Raw genomic sequence first — 18,431 nt, forward strand, 5'->3', positions numbered from 1 at the left:
TAGAAAGAAGGGAGTTTTCTGAAGGAAAAAAAAAAAAAGGGGTCTGATTTTTTTGACCCGTTTTGGGGCGTTTTCGACCCATAAAACCACAAACTTGATCCGCTTGTATCTCCTTCATCCGATCTCCGTTTTGGGTGATCTTGGTGTCTATGGAAAGCTCTTGACGAGCCCTACAACTCTGTATGTTAGATTTTCCATTTTATTATCCATTTTTCCAGTTCGAGGCAGCAAAGTCCCGTGGGTTTTCCGGCGGTTTTGTCATTTTCCGGCGATTCCGGCAACCATTTCCTTCAAGTGAGGTATGAAACTTCATCTCCTCTTCATAATCTTCAAGTTGGTATGCTTAGTTTGTGCTTTCGTATTCATTTTAGAGTTGGGTGTGTAGAACCTTAGAAATCCGGTTTTCACCGGTGATTTTGGTCGGTTTCCGGTTAGAATTTGTCATTGGCCTAGTTGTGAAAAGTGTTTCTCTTGCTGAGCTCTAACTACCACGTAAATTTGAGCTTATTTAGTTAATGTTGAAAATTTGGGGTTTCTAAACCCTCCACCTTAACTAACCCGCGTGTGGCGGTGCGTGGGATCGTCCACGAGTGTTGTCTAAGTACCAAATACCTTTTAGTGATCCTGTAAACCTATGTCTAACTCGGTTTCCCGAAATTCAATTGTTTGGTGTGGTGATCAAATTGGACCATCACTTATTTGTGTGATTGATGACAATCCGATCGTTGGTTCGTTGTACAATTTTGTGAACACCCTAGTTGTCAGTTGTTGGACCTTTGAGAACTTACAGATCGAAAATCCGATGTGCGGATCTTCCGGATTGAATAACCTTAGGTTGTTGACCTTAATGGACCTACCTTATCGACTGTTGATGTTCTAGTCAACGTGCTCTACTCTAGGGTGTCGCTTATCTCTAGTTTGTTGTTGATGGAGCTTAGTTGGTTCATCACGATGACGTGTCGTTTCCAGTTGACGTGTCTCGATATATGTATTAGCGGCACCATATTGAGTTATACTTGTTTATTAAATGTACTTTCTATTGAATTGTTATCTTTATTTTTTTTAGCATCGATCTATGTTTATTAATTGTGAATCGACTGTAGCTTGGAAACGTTTATGAAATGTGGTTAGATATGTATGATTAGTATGATGTATATGATTGTTTTTAGGGAACTTTAACGAAAAACACCCGGTAATGTTCACTTTAACGAAAAACCACATTTTTACACTAAAAAGTCAATCTTGGTACTATTCACTTTACCCTTTATTTTGTCCTTATCATTAAAACTCAAAGTTTTCAAACCCTTTTCATTAGTTTTCCTTTGTTTTTATGACGATGTGAACCCAAAATCTTATGAGAAGTTTATGTAGAACTTTTATGCTTGTATGATAAGATAGTGGTCATGAGAAGTTGATAGTGTAAGTGATTACGATGTAAATCATAACGGATGAGATAAGGGTACGTGGGTTGTGTGTTGATCTTACTACTCCATGTAGTAGTTATACATTGATGGTCCTGCTTGGTATATCCGCATTGGGGGGGTCACTAGAGGTCATGCTTGGTTAATCCGCATTGGGGGACCTTACTATATATGGATCGCGCTTGGTTAATCAACGTTGGGCGATCTTTATGGCCATGTATGCTTAAGAGCGATCATGCTTGGTAAATCCTCATTGGGTGATCACTTTCTAACAGTTGTAAGAGTGACTTTGCTTGGTTAATTCGCATTGGGGGGGGCCACTTCCTATTTGGTTACTTATGTAGGCTTCGGCCGAACCGCGTCCCTCTAACCCTAGTTTTTAATGCACTTATGAACGATGGTTTTTGGGAATTTTGGTTGGTTGAATGGATGTTGGGTGACTCCTACGGAGTTTTCAATGACTTGATTATGATTCCATAAAGCATGATTCTATACTTGATGTTTATAGATTGTGATCGATGGTATGTTTTTATTGAATATCTCATACTTGAATTATTGTCACTCACCCGAGCTCCGCAGCTTATCTGAGTTCCGTTTGGCCAGTGCACCATTTCCATGATGTAGGCATTGATTTTACCTATAACAGGTCTGAGTAGATTGTGAGAAACCGCTTGATATTTTGGTTCCGTTGAGCGGTCTGGAACCCGATGTTGTTGGATTCCGTTGAGTGGTCCGAAATCCTTACTTTCGCTAATTCCCATAAGATTAGTCTAGAACCCTAGATTCGAGTGAATGGGAATTACCCACAATGGATCTTGTGAATACAAATTAGAATTACCATGTTATTATTCATAACCCAAGTAGGGAATTATGTAGAGTTCTTTAATTAAATTCGTGAAATGATATGCTATCTCACTGATTGATTAACGTAATTAAATATTAATATTGTGCTTCGTGATTCCTTGATATGTTACAAGCTATAGATTGAGATATAATGTTGGAAACATAGTGATTGGTATGATGTAGTGAAATGTGATTTGACTTGTGTATTGGAAATGGTTGTGACATGTGATTGAAATGCTTATTGAATTGCTTGGGTGATGTGAGGTCTGGTAATAGACCGATAACCCATTGTGATAGGGATTTGTTGCTCGATATTGTTTCGTTTCGTTTAGTCTTCGTGAATTGACTAACTTGAATCATGTCTTGTTCCTTTGAGCCGTAGTTATGCTTCTTGGACTTCCGTTCGGTTCTGTTGAGTGGTCCAGAACTAAGTTCTGCTTGGATCGTTGAATGATGGTCCGGAATCCCTTCTACTCCGCGATTCCGTTGAGTGATGGTCCGGAGTCCCCTTTGGTGCTTTGATTATGTTGGATGGTCCAAAATTCCCTTTCCAGAAATGTAGTTTTCGGCCAAACTGTGTCGCTCTAGCCCTTCATTTCGGTCTATGATATGTGATATTGATTGATGTGATTATGAATGATGTTGGTTGTGATTGTTGCCATTATGATTAGACTTGTTGACCAATGTGGCTAGATAATAACATTGTGCTTCGTTGACCGTTCTTTGAGATGTTGCATACTATGATTTGCGGTGATATGTGAAACATGATGATTTATGTGATGGATGAAGTGGAAATGTTAATCGTCATGTGGGATTGTTATGTTGGATGTCATTGTATTTGTTATGATTAGACTTGTTGATAAATATGGCTAGAAAATATGTTGTGTTTCGTCATTGTTCTTTGATATATCGCATAATATGCATTGTGGTATATTGTTGGGACAAAACGTTTTATGTGATGGATATTCGATTGTAGTGAAACAATAAACTATAAATGGCTTGATCCCTATTGAGGGTACGTAGGCAGTCTAACGAGGAGGTTAGATGCAGCCATAAAATATACAAAAATTTCTATGAGATTTGGATCTTGAATTATGCTATGTACATATCTCGGAGGCGGGGTAGGTTGAGATACGGGTATTTGGTGACGTCATGTGTTGATCCTGGACGTATGTCGGGATCGGGGCGTGACAGAGCACTCAAACAACTCACATAACCCTCCTAGCAAAACCCTATCCAACCCCCTTTGCTACGTTCAATCGACTCCAACCCAAGGGAAATAGTATGTTTCCTTAATTGCCCCTACAGTTAGTCTCATATGCCTCGCATGTGACTGATTTTAATAGAACCATTGACAGTGTTAGTGAAAAAGACCATAGCTACACATTTTGACGAGTTAAGGAACTAATGGTCATGAAAATAAAGTTGAAGGACCATTGCTAAAATTTGCCTCCTTTTTTTTTATAAATACCTAACCATGTCCTTTCACTTTTACACTACATTTCAATATTTCAAATACTTTCTACCAATCTTTTATTATTATCCGAAATTAATAATAAAGTTAGTTATCTTTCATTATTTTATAAAATAAAAATTAATATTATTTTAATACGTATTGTTTAGGTTATTTAGCTTATGAGTGGAGATGCACTTAGACAGTTACTGCGCATTTAAAAAGATTGAGTTGCCTATTTTCCAAAGAGGCCTTGCTACACTAGAAGTGCTCGAAGAGAGCGAGAGGTAATATTGCAGAAGTGCTGATTTGCTTGGAGGACGAGGGAAGCATGTTTGGTAACAAGTAGATTCAATGTCTTGCATTATATGTGTGATATTCCTCTAACAAAAGCAATGTTTTCTCTTGCACGTAGCAGCAAATTAAGTGCTCAATTTCTTTCTTTGACAAAATTTAAACAATAAAAATAAAAAATAGTGCTTAATTTCTTTCATTTTTATTCTTTACAGTTTTGGACTCAGCTAAGAGAACAACAAAACTTTAATAAACAAAAATGCCGAAAACTCCAAGGATCATATAAAGTTCAACCAAGGAGATTTGCCCAACACTACTGCAACAAAGACTTATAAATTCTGGTAAAATGTTCAACTAAGGAGATTTGCAGTAACACTGCCCAACACATTAACACTAGTGTTCTTTTCTTTTTCTTCAAGAAACCAAATTCTCGTAGAATCGGAGTGTAATTGTTTCTACAATCTAATGCAAAACAAGGTTCTAAAGTGATTAGCCAAAAACACAATACAAGATTTTGCTTACATACTAACCTGTTAAGAAGAGAACGGTAACAAGTAAACGGACACAAATTCACAATTTACAATTGCCATTGTTTCACCACAACAATAAAAAAATGTGTTCATCTATTTATTACTCATCAAAGGATTTGTATCCTCCCTCCAGAATCTAGACCTAAATTACCTTTTCTTTTCGCAATATATATATGTATATATGTTAATCTGCACGTAGACAGAAAAGAATCATAGGGAGAAAGGTTTAGTATACACATCAAATGGCTCGCAGGCAGTTAGTTGCGGTTCCTGCCACAAAGCAAAGCAAAGCGACGCATCAGGCTGTTAGTATCGTATGACTATAAACCAGCATTTAACTTGAAAACCTAATAAATATTGCGCGAGACAATACCTGTTTTAGCCCGCCAGTAGCACTGCCTCCTGTCAGAAGCATGCTGACTAGGGATGTCACAGCACCACCGCCGCCGCCGCCACCACCACCAAGGAGAGATGTTAATCTGCCGCCACCACCACCACCACCACCCGTACCCGTACTTCGAATGGTAGAGCGCATAGAATTGAGTATGCTTCCATAGGTACTCGCTTGTCCACGCTCGATTGCTTGGATGAAGCAGAAGGTCATAGCACCTGTTGATGTGATCTTCGATAGAGCCTGTGCCCGTAAAGCATTAGATCAGATAATGTTCTAGTAGGAGTTTAAACTATAGTTTTACCAACTCTATTTTTTCCCCCAAACTTACTGATGTATCAGCAGACGTTTGATCATCATCACAACCACTGAAGGAAATGACTTCTCCACCGCCTGATCCTTTCCACATGCCTGATGGAGGGCGATGATCCTCCCATACATATCGTCCGCCCCTAAATCAAGAAGCGAAATTATCTATCATAAGAAATCCTATTTTAGATGAGGAGTAATCAAGTAGGTAGACACATTGAAAATCAGGGGAAGAACACAATAGAATTCGAGAATGATGACAATACTCATAAACACCATGTTTAACTGGACATTATAAGATCATCCATGCATAAGTTCAGATAACGGAACAATAGTGAAAGTTCTGCCTTTAGCATATGGAAACTGGCAAATTCATGGACTCAAACTATAACAGCAGGAACTTAAAGAAAAGACTTTTTTAAGGATTTGGTTCCCCATTTCTTTTAAATAGTTTGAAGTCTTTGCTCGAAAGGGCCACAAGGCAAATGCCTAAGTGTCCACCCTCTGAACTGGCCATTTTTCGGCAGGTCTAGCATGATTACTAGATGGAAGTCCATCCCACCAAAAGTATAATGTTCAGAAATGGCAATTGTTGATTTTTCATATGGTTCCAGTTACTAATGAGATGATACACATGCATACCTGACAAATGTTAATCTACATATCAGGATCAAAATTACTGAAAACTAACCTGTCCATTCTGCAAAGGAAGGGCAAATCTAGCACGGTGCCACTATGACAAGCATCAATTATTGCATGAAGCTTAACCCCGGGTGGAAGGGGCCTTACAATTGCTGCATTTATCTCATCATCAACAATCATACCCTGAGTTTCGAAGTCAAGGGGACAAAGGGTTTCATCAAAACCATCAATTTCATCACCATTATAATTCCTCTGCTGTGAACCATGACCAGAGTAATGAAACAGGAGGGAGTCTCCTGGTTGACAGCCTTGTACAAGCCAATGTAATGCCATTCTAATGTTGTATCTGTTCGGAATCTTGGAAGGGTGAGTTTCTTCTTCTGCAGTTCAGAAAATGAGTACAATTTAACACTACGTGTATTATTAAAAACAAGAAATTGAGATACAACTCACGAAAGGGTTCAGAAGGTGAATGACAGCATCTGAAAGAAGGGCAAATGACTCCGTACTTGAATGTTTATAGAACATTGAAAGGACAAAAACTTTGGAAAAGGAAATTGCAATAAAACTAATCCTTCAAAACTATTAGCAGTTCAATCCCAACATAAACATTTGCTTTGTCATTTGGTTAACCTCAAAAAGGGGAGAAGCTTCAATAGATATCAAGGGGGCAAAGGTTATCAAGAAAGAAACCACCAATGATGATCAGGGTAAAGCTACAAGAATGAGTGATTTTTGTGCAACTTAATGACAACAATCCGGAAGTTGCAATAGTATCCTGCAAGCTCTGATATAAAATGATCCTGCAAGTGCTAACGCAGTAAATGTTCTCCATGTACGTATCTACGGTTCTTGACCTAAGGTTCCTATGGACTGTAAAGTCTCAGTATGAAAGCCACACAAGCTCCATAAGTCTGATATATAATAAGCGCATTGAGGATCAAACAATCAAATCAAGCACAACAATTCGTTGCCCAAGTTCCCTGACAGCATTCCTTACGTTGAGCTAATTGTTGGTAACTGTCTTGTTCAGCTAGTGTAGTTGGGAGATGCACTGTTCAATCCTACATTACCAGATAATTTATTGTTTTCCTGATAAGTAATGTCTTTTATTGTTCGTGGAAGAAAATCAAGAGTCATAGGTGACTACCAATAGGATTTGCCTACTTCTCATTTCCTGAGCTGAGATCTATCATTCAGATAGACGGGGCTAGACTAACAACCACGGGTCACCGTAATACTCATGACCCCTCCCTTTACCCAGATTAGCCATTGACAATCTTGATAATTAATTACCAAAGATAAAACACACATTGCAAATTCAATACCTAGTAGTTCAAAAAATCTTGGGTCATTTTTCCTTTTATCATCAATGATTAAATCCACTCCTTTAACATCACTCATATCTTCCCTTCTCTCCTATCTAAAACTTTTACTTCATCGTAAGATTCTCAGCTGTTCTTTTCTCATCCGAACCTTCTCACAAAAACTATCCAAACACATAGGAAACAATCCATTTTCCGATTCAAAACCGTCACCAACTAAGAATATTCAGCTGCATTTCTCATCCAAACCTTCTTTTTTTTTCTCACAAATCCTACCCCGAAGTCGCAACCTTTATCGTCCAAAATATCAAATCAAAAGTCTTTTTCACTAGGGCATCTTCAGAACATGCTAATTCAAATCATATCACCAGAAACCAAACCAAATCACATCGCAAAATTTGCGCCCAACAAAAACAGAACATATACATGCACACCAAGAGCAAATATTCAGAATTACACACAACATGTTATCTTATGCAAAATCAAATTGCATGCATGCATGCATATATGTATACCGGTGAGCATGACAATGCAATCGTCTGGAAACTGGAACTTGTTGATGAGGAGATACCGCATGCACTTGGCATCATTGATGCAACCCTTGAGCTCATGTCTCGAGTACTTATACGAGATCCCGCAGATCACAGCCTTCTTCCGCCCGTGCGTGTTGGGGGGAGGGCCTGGAGGCGCGTGACAGTAGGGGGAGGGAGGTGACGGGGCGTGAGAGTAAGGAGCGGGAGGTGGAGGCGCGTGGGAGGCTGGAGGCTGATGGAGGCCACGTGAGTCCGCAATTATAGTGACACCCTGGCAGATTGCGCAGCGGATGGAATCGGCACCGGGGGGCAGCTGGAGAGGGGTGCGGCAGTGGCAGCAATTCACCAGCATATTATACATGGTGGTGGGTCAAACTGGAATTTGGAGAAAAGGGCAGAGGTAGAATGGGAAAAAGTGGGAGCTATGGATTTCTGTGATTGTTGAGAGAGAGAGAGAGAGAGAGAGAGAGAGAGAGAGAGGGAAACTGGGTTTGGATTGGGATTGATGGAGACTGCGAAATTGGATATATGGAGAGAGAGAGATGCGTGTAAGCTCCCTACGCGCGAACTGGAAGAAAAACAAAAGAAGCCTGGAAATACACGTATTGAATTCAAGTAGGGAATTCGTTTTTTTTTTTTTTTGTTTAATGGTCTTTCTTTAATGATACAAGTAGGGAATTCTTTTTAATAAAATAAATAATTAAAAGAAGCAACCGTGTATACAAAATTACAAATTGTAATTTTAATAACAATAAAAATTGTTATAAATAAGCAAAATGAGAAACATTTGCCATAGATTGAATTGTAACGAAATTAATGTATCACTTTGTTTATTCATTTTATACGTGTGTCGGACAAGGAAAATAAACATAGAAGAAGAGAGGTGAGGGAAACTCCTTTTTTTTCTTTTTCTTTTTTTTTTGTACTACTGGTATGATACTAACCCGACATCTATTTTAATGCATGTAGAAAGCTTACACACTAAAATAGTAAAAATCAAACTTTTACTATTGTATGTTATGTTATGTATGTATGTTATGTTATGTTATGTATATATGTATGTATGTATATTATGTTATGTATGTATGTATATGTATGTATGTGAAACCTTATGTTCGAATCTAGAGAATAATAAGTTTGATGTTATTTATTTCTCTTAGGAAAGTGTTATTGGCACTCCAAAAATCTCATTCTACATTCCTCATAAGTGCATTTTGCTTTCCAAATATAGAAAGTTTAGAGTGTAGAATGAGATTTTTGAAGTGTCAATAACAATTCCCTTCTCTTAACCCTTATTGTAAATACATCAGAATATAAAATAAAAAAACTAGCAGCCAACTAAGTTCGCATTTTTAAGAGAAACTAATAAAAAAAAGGAAATTAATTAAAAGGATTTCAAAATTTTAAAATTTAACCAAAAACATTTAACCAACTTTACTTAATAGTTAAGACAAAAACAACACGCGCCACATATTCCACACGCCGCAAGACAGATTTTGTAAAGGGGTGTGTTATCCACACACCTCATTTTACTTCTCACACACCCTTGATCATTTCTGTCCGTTGATCTTCTTCAATTCATCTGATCCGACAGCCGAAAATTAAAAAAGTTTGTGAGAAGTAAAATGAGGTGTGTGGATATCACACCCGTTTTGTAAATACTGCCTAGGACTTTACTTTAGGCTTGGCTTGTGGCATTTTTACAACGATTGGGCTTCAAGATGTAGTTGGACTTGTACGCGAGGTTTTTGGGCTGTAACAATTGGCATGATATGTGGAATTAGACTTTACATTTGGATTGAAAGTAGAGAAAATATGGTATGAACTTATTTTCATGAAATTTGCTTTGTGATGGCCAAATGGAAAGCCCTTAATGTTTATACCGAATTTTTTTCATTAAAAAGTTGCAAATTGAGCTTTACAAATTTCATAAATAGGGCAAAATTGACCGGGAAAAATGTGGAGAAGGGTGTTTGTGCTATTTGTGTTTTATGACCGATGTCATGACGATTTTACCTTTCAAATGCGTCATCCTTAATTCACATGACCTAAGTTAAAAAGGAATAGGATTGAAAAGCTTGAAATCTAACAGAAATGATGAAATAGGAGTTTGTAATGAGTTTAGGGACTTATATTTAAATAATAATAATTTAGGGTATGTTTGGTACTCTACTTGAATCCAACTTTTTAAACTTAAAAAACAATTTTCAAGTTTGTTTTAGGCCTTAAAAACTTGTTTGGTATGACTATTTTCAAAAATTGAACTCAAGACAAACTCAAAAATATAGTATATCCTCTAAATACATAAAAAATGAGTTTTTAGAGTTTTTAAACTTAAACTTATTCTTTTCTTTTCTCTCCCTCCTCCCCTCTCACTCCAAATCTATCTCTCTCTCTCTTTTATTCTTTCTCTCTCCTTTTTTTTTTACCTTTTTCGTCTCTCCTCAAATTCGCTCTCTTCATTCTCTATGTTATTTCTCTCACTCATCTTCCTCTTTATCTCGTCCGATCCTCTCTTTTCTTTCTTTTTTCTTCAATCATCTCTTACTTTCTTTCCACCTCTCTCCTGCGACCCCCTCTTTTTAGATCTTTTTGTCTAGTTTAAGTTGTAAGATTTAAAACTTTTAAATGGCAAACCAATCAACTTTTGAGTCTTAAAGAAAATTGTTTTCAAGAAATGTTTTAACAAATGATAATTTTTTTCAAATAAGATATCGAATAGGCCCTTAAAGACTTAATTTCACTCGGTAAAAATTTATAAACTAAATCGGCAGTTCAGCATATTTATCTAATGGACTGTAACTGGACCACCAAGGAAAAGGCCCAAGACAAATAAAAAGCCCTAACGCACGCTGGGGGAGGCACCATATATAAAAACCAACCAAAGGAACGAGGGTAGACGTCGGGCTGCTGGAAGTGACAGAGATTTCTAGGGTTTTAGCTCCTCCGTCCCCATTTCCAAAATGGTACGTTTCCTTTACCCTGCAAAAGTTCTGGTGTTACAGAAAATTTATTTCGTAAATATATTGCATAAGTTTGTGCGTCTGCAAATTAGATCTGCAAATTGGTATTCAAATCTCATATTGCTTTCATTTTTTTTAATTTTTGGGTTCAAATGGGAATTGTAAGACAGGAAGATACAGAGACCCAAAAAGCTATTGAGTTAGATTAATCAGTAAAAAGTGTGAAATGTCTAAATATTCTGGTGGGTTTTACATGATTTTTTTCCCCCAAAATTTGTTGTAGATATAATCTGTGGCTTATGGAGTGTGAATGTCAAAAGGGTTTTCTTTGTGTTGAACTGCGGGAAATTTAAGGAAATTAATATTTTTAATTATTTCTGTCGAATGTTATTGCTGATTGTATGTGTTTTAGTTCAAGAGATTTCGTAAGATAGTCGGTCCCCTTGCAGTCGTTGTTTGTTGATTTCTGGGTACACCATTCTAGGTAGAGACTTGGAGTCAAAAGGGTTTCTTTGTGTTGAACTGTGGCAAATTTAAGGAAGTTATTCCTTTACATTTTATGTGTATTGTTATTGCTGATTGTATGTGTTTTAGTTCAAGAGAGTTCGTTAGATGGTTGGTGCCATACTCTTTTGAGCTCCAAGTGTTTACCTACGTACAACATTGTAGGTAGGTACTTGGAGTTAAAAAGAGTTGTCGCGTTAACCCTTTTATGTGCCTTGTTCTTTGTGTTCTATTATGGTTTCGAAGAAATTCATTACTTGCAGGGCACAACTTTAGTGTTATCATTGTGTTTTGTAATTTTTTTTTCTTTATCTAAATCATTCTAGTATGAACTTGAATTTGTTGCCTCACTTTTCCACTTTGATTTCCTCGTGTGTATTGCAGACTAAGAGAACCAAGAAGGCGGGTATTGTTGGGAAGTACGGTATGTGCCTTTTGCATTTTTTTTTCTTCGCCCATATATTTTTTTGAATTTGTGGTGAAATGAAGGATTATGGGGAAACGGTTTAATGATTATTTTTTCGATGTTTATAATCATTGTGTAACACAATCACACGGTTCACAAAGAAAATTTTGGATTTTGAATTGGTGGGGTCCTATTTCTAGAAACTATTTAGTAAACAGGGATGATTTGTTGTTGGCATGATCAAATGGTTACAATATTTTACATGTTTATGTTATAAAGGTGAATTACTTATTTTGTATGGGTTCAGGCACCCGATATGGTGCTAGTCTGAGGAAGCAAATCAAGAAGATGGAAGTCTCTCAGCACAGCAAGTACTTTTGTGAGTTCTGTGGGAAGGTACTTACCCTACTATCTAAAGTCTGGTTTTCTTATGAAAAGTTAGGTTTAGAAATGCAACCCTTGTACTAAAAATGCTTGGTTGCAGTACGCGGTGAAGCGTAAGGCTGTTGGAATTTGGGGTTGCAAAGATTGTGGCAAAGTGAAAGCTGGAGGCGCCTACACACTGAAGTATGGACCTTCTATTGATAGGCTCTGTTTGTCATGTCTTTCTGACTTTCTATACTGAGATTATAATTGTGTTTAATTGTTATCTTTTGCAGTACTGCTAGTGCTGTGACCGTTAGGAGCACCATCCGAAGGCTGAGGGAGCAGACCGAGAGTTAGAGCTGCATTATTCTCTTGTTTTCGTCGAAACCATCTATCCTTTTCTTAAAAGTTTGATTTATGTTTTGTTACGTACTTGTATGCGGAGCTTTAGTTTTGACTAAGCGGAGTAATGGTTACTGAGTTAAACGATCTTTGTTTTGGTTAGTTACGTTTTCAGGTGATATTGCATTGGTATGTTTTTATTAGCAAATTCGTAGGTACGATATCCACACCTCGAACCCTGTTCTATGATTTGCTAAGCAAAACTGCCATGGACGTCTTTATGAATTTTCATGGATGGTCTTTGTGCAAGTGATCTCGAAGTGCAATGCCCGCAACAATACCCGTCAATTAAAGAGTATGTCTCGTGTTCGATATAAATTTTGTAAAACCTAAGTAACCAAAATTGAAGGGACTGGATCAGATCCGTTTTGAGTTTACAAAATCCGTACCCGAACCGGCTGGACCCGCCCCGCCCCTTGGGTCTCTTTCTATATCTATAGGTTTATTAGTTTCCTTGGTTTTTAGTCTTTTGACCCTTCATCAGTTTAAACAAGTTACTTTTTCGCACGACTGATTCCCTCGAAACAAAGCAAATTCTCGCACGCACGTATCCTCTTTTCATTCAACAATATTAGAGGAGAATGTGGGCTAAGTCATACAATGTGTTAGTCATGATTAAGTATCAAACTCTCGATAAGAGTTAAACTTCGAATCTCACAATCTCACTTATAAGTGAAGAATATTTTTAAACCGTACCACTAGTGGTAATCCATTCTTACGTAAAAGCAAATTTACGCTTCCAACTCTAAATTGCCCAATACGGCCGAACATTGCTTGGCCGGGCACGTTATGAATATGAATCTTTCCTTCGTACATGCAAATGCAAAAGTAACTCGTTCAAATCACAAAATGAAAAGTTTATACACAAATGTCAAATTGAGAAGCCGCCGCATAATTTGACCATATTGAATCGAGATATATAAGATTAAAAGACTCGCTTTGTGCTCATGTTCATGGACAAAAAAAATTAAAATGCGTAGGTACAATGGTTATTGGTTACTGAAGATTTAATCTCCTTGTTAAAATACTAAAAAGTAAACATACAACACTGGCTGCGTCGAGGTTTTACCTGGACACAACTTATATATTACATCTACCTCATCTATACACAACACGCGCTAAGATTGCAGAGCGAAAAATTAGTAAAGTACTCGGATGCCGACCAGCATTCCCCCTTCTTTCTCCCTATATGCACACACAACCTAACAAACAATATAGATGTAAACTCTGATACTCCCCATAAATGAGTTTAAAGAAGGACCATCATCTCAACACAAGATGCCGAAAGAGTACACGAACCTAAAACTTGAAGCTGCCGGAGAAGGGAAACCATAAAACTTCCTCTTGTTCTCACACCTCGCAAACTTGCATGGATAAATAAGTCCTCATTGGGATTTTCATACAATTTGAATTGGCATGTGGTCACTGCTACTGTTATGCTGCATTTGTTTCTGGACAGCTTTCACTGCTGCTACTCTAGCTGCATTTGCTGCCCTATTAGCTGCTGTTACGGCCCTGTTCACTCTTTCATCCACCTTGGCTACATCATAGGCCTTCTCGGACACTATTCTTGCTTCCTGATTGTAAGTATAACACAGAATAATAAAACAGATTAACAACAAATACCATTGGCTATTCAGTGTTATAATAATTGTCAACCCGATTTCATGCTTCCCTAAGAACGTGATTACTGGAAAAAATCAAGGATTATTTGAAGTTGCAGAGTATGAGTGCTACATGTGTTTCTTTCATTGCCAAAAAGTATGAAACATAATCGTCGTACCCAGTGCACAAGGCTCCCGCTTTACGCAGGGTCTGGGAGAGGTGAATGTCGGCTAACCTTACCCCCATTTATGGAGTGAAACATAATCATGCAAAAATTCATTAAATATTACAGGTTACAATTGTGAGCTAGAACGAATTCTAAGTCACGCCAATTGTAATTTTTTCTAGGATCCTGGCTTCAGCAATCTTCTTTAACTTGACACAAAGTGATATGGTGAGCACCAAAAACTATAAACATCTTGACCAACCATACCGTTCAATGGCCAAACCAACTAAGGGCACAAAATTGTTAAACATCTGCTACGAATGCATGCCACAGAAAAATGCAGAGGGTAAACACAAATATTTTATGTAAATAGTATGTACCTGAACCGCATTAAGTACTTTGGAATGATTAACAGCAACGGGAGATACAGGAAAATTTGCATTCTGTGTGCTTGGAACATCAAGGACTCCATTTTGCCAGTGACCAGCTTGAGTTTCCCCATTTCTAAACGTGTACATACCAAGCCCTTGCCTTCTACCCTCATGCCAAGCTCCCTCATACCTATGCCCATTTGCAAATCGATAGACCCCAAACCCATGCATTTTATCCGCAAAATATTCTCCAGCATATGTGTCACCATTTCTGAATTTTTTTAATAGAAAAAAAAAAGCAGAAATTCTGAGCATTTACAAATAGGTTTCTATTTAGCCACAACAGAGATAGCCCTACATATATAAGGTCGAAACCAAACACAAAAATAATTGCCCATTAATAAAACATGTCTGCCTCTCAATATATGATAAAAGGTGAACTAAAATGATCTCAGTATATAAATTTTCATTATCAACATATATCACTGTTCTCCTTAAAACACACGGTCAGAAATAAGCAAGGCACAGTTTAGCGTCCCATGCTAAATAAAGGTTATAATATTGTTCACAAATCTTATCTTGGGATGAGTTGTGTAATTCAAGCACTAGACAGTAAGTTCTTCCACCACTTATGCCGTTCATTTCTGTAAGTGTTAAGCGAACAACCCTAGTACTACCTAGAAATCATCTCCACTTTCATGATCTTTTGGAGTAATATGTTGCACTCCCTCGAGCATCACCCACATCCGTTTATTTAAATCTGTTCACATCCTTTCTTCTTTTTTTCCACAACAGTAACAATCCTAACACCCAATGCCTAAAGTACTTGCTGCCCAGAATATCCAGCAACAATCATCTCACTTGCCTACGTACAACAGAGATGAAAGCCCATCATTATTTTAGTCCTACAACAAACTTTAACCAAAAGAACTGAATCCCGTTGATGATGTTTATGAATCCAGAATTTTCCCTAAAGTAAAACCAAAGGGAAGTAGTAAAATGCAGAAATCTACCTACATCAAGTGGCACAATCCATAATTAACAGTTTTACAATCTTATCACAAACAAGGAGCAGACTAACCAAAAACCTTCAGAGACAATGCGGAAACAACATCAATAAGACAATATCGGTATCGCAATAACAAAATACATAAGCAACAAAATAATAGAGCAAACATCCCGAAAATCAGTGGCAAAGTTACCTGAAATGGTAGTGACCAAGGCCGTGCTTGACACCCCACTTGAATTCCCCAACATATCTACTCCCATCCTCACAGGTATGAATTCCACACCCATGACTCTGCCCATTAGACCATTCCCCTGCATAAACATCCCCAGTGTAAAACCTATACACCCCGAAACCATGCCTCAGGCCCTGCCTATACTGACCGCGATACCGGCTTCCTCTCGCCCACGTCTCGACGCCATAACCATCATACTTACCATCAACCCAATCCCCCTCGTACCTCCCACTCATGTAATAGTAATACACCCCACTTCCTGAACATTTCCCCTTGTGAAATTCACCCTCATACACGTCTCCATTGCTGTAAACCTGAACCCAACACCCCGAATTCCCTCTCTTTTCGGCTTTGGGCCGCGACCCGATTGACCAAAACACCGGGAGCGGCGGCCTAGAGGAGGTCTTGAGCTTGATTGGGAAAGACCTGGCGAGGAACAGCCGTATGGACGGGAGGCGGGGGAGGGCGAGATTGAGGGAGAAGAGCAATGCGGCGGAGAAAGCGAAGGCAGAGAGGAAGTCGAGGAAGAAAGAGTGGCTAGGGTGAGAGACCAGGAAGTAAAAGAAGGGCAAAGAGAGCAGTAGGAGGAGGCGGCGAAGGCGGTTAACGCGACGGAGGAGGCGAAAGAAGGTGGATTTGGCAGCGATGGAAGGGGAAAAGAGAGGTGGTTTTTGCGGCGGAGGTGGGAATTTGTGGAGGGTCGGGGATTTGGAGAGGGAGGAGGGGGCTTGGGTCAAAAGGGGTCGCTTGTAAGGTGTGGTTTGCGGGATTGGGGGGTCATGGTGGGGAAAATGTTGAGATGGGTAGCGAGGGAATTGGGAGATGTGATTGAATTGGTGGGAAATAGAGGAGAAGGAAGAATAAGGCGGCGATGGCGGTGGTGCGGCGGCGGCGGCAGAGGCTGAGATTGGGTTGTAATCGGAAGAGACGCCAATGCTTTCTGTTCCGATCTGAGCTTCTGATTTCTTCTGATGCATTACATATGGAAAAACACAATACAGTGAAGAAAAACACCAACAATTAAATCCAACAAACAACAAGAACAGAAAGAAGCAGAAGAAGAAGAAGGGCTTTTTTGTGTGTTGGATTTGGTTGTGGGGTTGGGAGAATGTTTCTCTTAATTTTTGTTAGGGTTGAGATTATTGGGAGAGAGAAGAGATGTTGGGAAGAGCGGGGCGTGCGCAGAATTAATGGCAAAAGAGTGGAGTGTTTATACAATCGTCAATTTCCAATTTTGAAGTATCAGATAGAAAGTCAGGAAGGAGAGAGAGAGGAGTGAGAGAGAGAGAGAGGGGTCCATCGGCTATATCTGACAACTCGAAGCGACAAATAAGACGGCGAGGGTAAAATAATTATTTGCCTGAAACAGTAAATACGCGTATTATGCAATTAAATATGTTCTTTAAATTGTAAATGGTCTTTTGCTACTTTAAGAGTAACCAAGGTTTATAGAAAACATGTGCCGCCTTCTCCTCCTCAGACTAATTCAAAAAGAGTTTATACAAAAGCATGTGATTTTCTATATAGAAGAGGAGTTCTTGCATTCGTTTATTTTCAACCATAGTTAGACAAAATGCCTAATTAGATTATCAGTTCTCGGAATGATAGAGTAGTTGGAAGATAGTTCATATGGTAAAAAAAAAATTAAGATTTAAGCCTCTGTGGTGATGTCTATTAGAATTTAGATCTAAAATCAACTCTGCGCTAATTATTAGCACGTAAGGTTACATATGAGGCTAACTTTATCTTTTTAAATCTTACTTATGAGCCTTTATGTACTAATAATTAACGGGAAGTTGACGAAATTTTCACTTTTTAATCTTAAATCCTAGCATTTTTACCGCATGGGCTATCTTTCAACTACTCTATACGAAAATAGTCATTCCCTTTACATTTTAGCGAAAATCATTGGTGACAAAGGATGATGTCTACTAAATAAACATGGTCTTATCTAATAAATTGCCAAACCTCACTCTTGAATGTCATAAATAGAGAAAGATGTGGGTGGTAAGTTACAAGACCGAGGGGTAGTACCAGCTAGGAGACAAAGTCTTTTATTTTCTTTAGGAGAGGAGACAAAGTCTTTGCCATTATTATTTCTTCCTTATTACAAGTTATATTTTTTTATACTAATCGACATTAGAGCAACTCCACCCATGGAGCCCTCTCCCTGACAATCCATTATTGAATCCACCCATTGAACAGTAACTGCCTTTAATGAATAGTAACTGCCATTAATAAACAGTAATTGTCATTTGCATCTCCACCCTTGGAGCCCTCCCCCTGGCAATAGGCAATAAAATATTAGTTTTTTTGTTTGTTTAAATAATACAAAATAAAATTATTTGTAATTTCGGATAAGATTTTTTAAATCGTTCTCGTTGCGCCACGTGTCATTGTATCTAAAAATAATATCTTTAATTCTTTTGCCAAGAAAGTAATGATGAAAACAAAAAATGGTTTTTTTTTCTTCCTGTAATACAACACCTATCAGAAAAAGTGAAAATAATGCATATAGATAAAAAAAAATTAAAAAGGCCGGACCCAGCTTGACACAAAAAATGGTTTTTTTTTTCTCCCTTGCGTCAGCATGACGCCTCCCCCCTCGGGCAGCAGGCCTGTCAATTTTCCATAGGCCTGCAACTCGGGCTCCCACCCTCACTCGG

General features: G+C 38.2%; 3 protein-coding genes and 1 long non-coding RNA gene across 5 annotated transcripts; 2 read left to right on the forward strand and 2 right to left on the reverse strand.

Moving 5' to 3' along the window:
- Nucleotides 1–15: 15 nt before the first annotated feature.
- LOC139197549 (uncharacterized) lies at nt 16–3,071 on the forward strand. The gene is made up of 2 exons (XR_011583026.1): nt 16–299; nt 2,647–3,071. It is a non-coding gene; the product is annotated as an uncharacterized lncRNA (long non-coding RNA).
- A 1,488-nt stretch (nt 3,072–4,559) lies between these two features.
- LOC103445063 (metacaspase-1-like) lies at nt 4,560–8,249 on the reverse strand. The gene is made up of 5 exons (XM_008384031.4): nt 7,724–8,249; nt 5,933–6,263; nt 5,264–5,384; nt 4,915–5,175; nt 4,560–4,811 (listed from the first exon to the last, which is right to left on the reverse strand). The coding sequence occupies exons 1-5, from the start codon at nt 8,100–8,102 to the stop codon at nt 4,752–4,754; spliced, it is 1,152 nt and encodes a 383-aa protein (XP_008382253.1). The 5' UTR covers nt 8,103–8,249; the 3' UTR covers nt 4,560–4,751.
- A 2,337-nt stretch (nt 8,250–10,586) lies between these two features.
- Nucleotides 10,587–12,484, forward strand: LOC103445064 (large ribosomal subunit protein eL43). Its single transcript, XM_008384032.4, has 5 exons — nt 10,587–10,707; nt 11,593–11,632; nt 11,922–12,010; nt 12,099–12,181; nt 12,274–12,484. Exons 1-5 carry the CDS (start codon nt 10,705–10,707, stop codon nt 12,335–12,337), a joined length of 279 nt encoding a protein of 92 aa, XP_008382254.1. The 5' UTR covers nt 10,587–10,704; the 3' UTR covers nt 12,338–12,484.
- Nucleotides 12,485–13,371: 887 nt separating this feature from the next.
- LOC103445065 (uncharacterized) lies at nt 13,372–17,079 on the reverse strand. 2 transcript variants are annotated; one of them, XR_011583027.1, is made up of 4 exons: nt 15,727–17,062; nt 14,534–14,795; nt 13,644–13,959; nt 13,372–13,609 (listed from the first exon to the last, which is right to left on the reverse strand). XR_011583027.1 is itself a non-coding variant. In XM_008384033.4 (3 exons), the coding sequence occupies exons 1-3, from the start codon at nt 16,740–16,742 to the stop codon at nt 13,780–13,782; spliced, it is 1,458 nt and encodes a 485-aa protein (XP_008382255.1). In that variant the 5' UTR covers nt 16,743–17,079; the 3' UTR covers nt 13,372–13,779. The 2 variants fall into 2 exon arrangements, 1 of the variants encoding a protein (XP_008382255.1); XM_008384033.4 differs by having other exon boundaries at nt 13,372–13,959; nt 15,727–17,079.
- Between the last annotated feature and the right edge of the window lie 1,352 nt (nt 17,080–18,431).

The sequence above is a fragment of the Malus domestica genome, chromosome 07 (assembly GCF_042453785.1).
Source record: "Malus domestica chromosome 07, GDT2T_hap1".
NCBI lineage: Eukaryota > Viridiplantae > Streptophyta > Magnoliopsida > Rosales > Rosaceae > Malus > Malus domestica.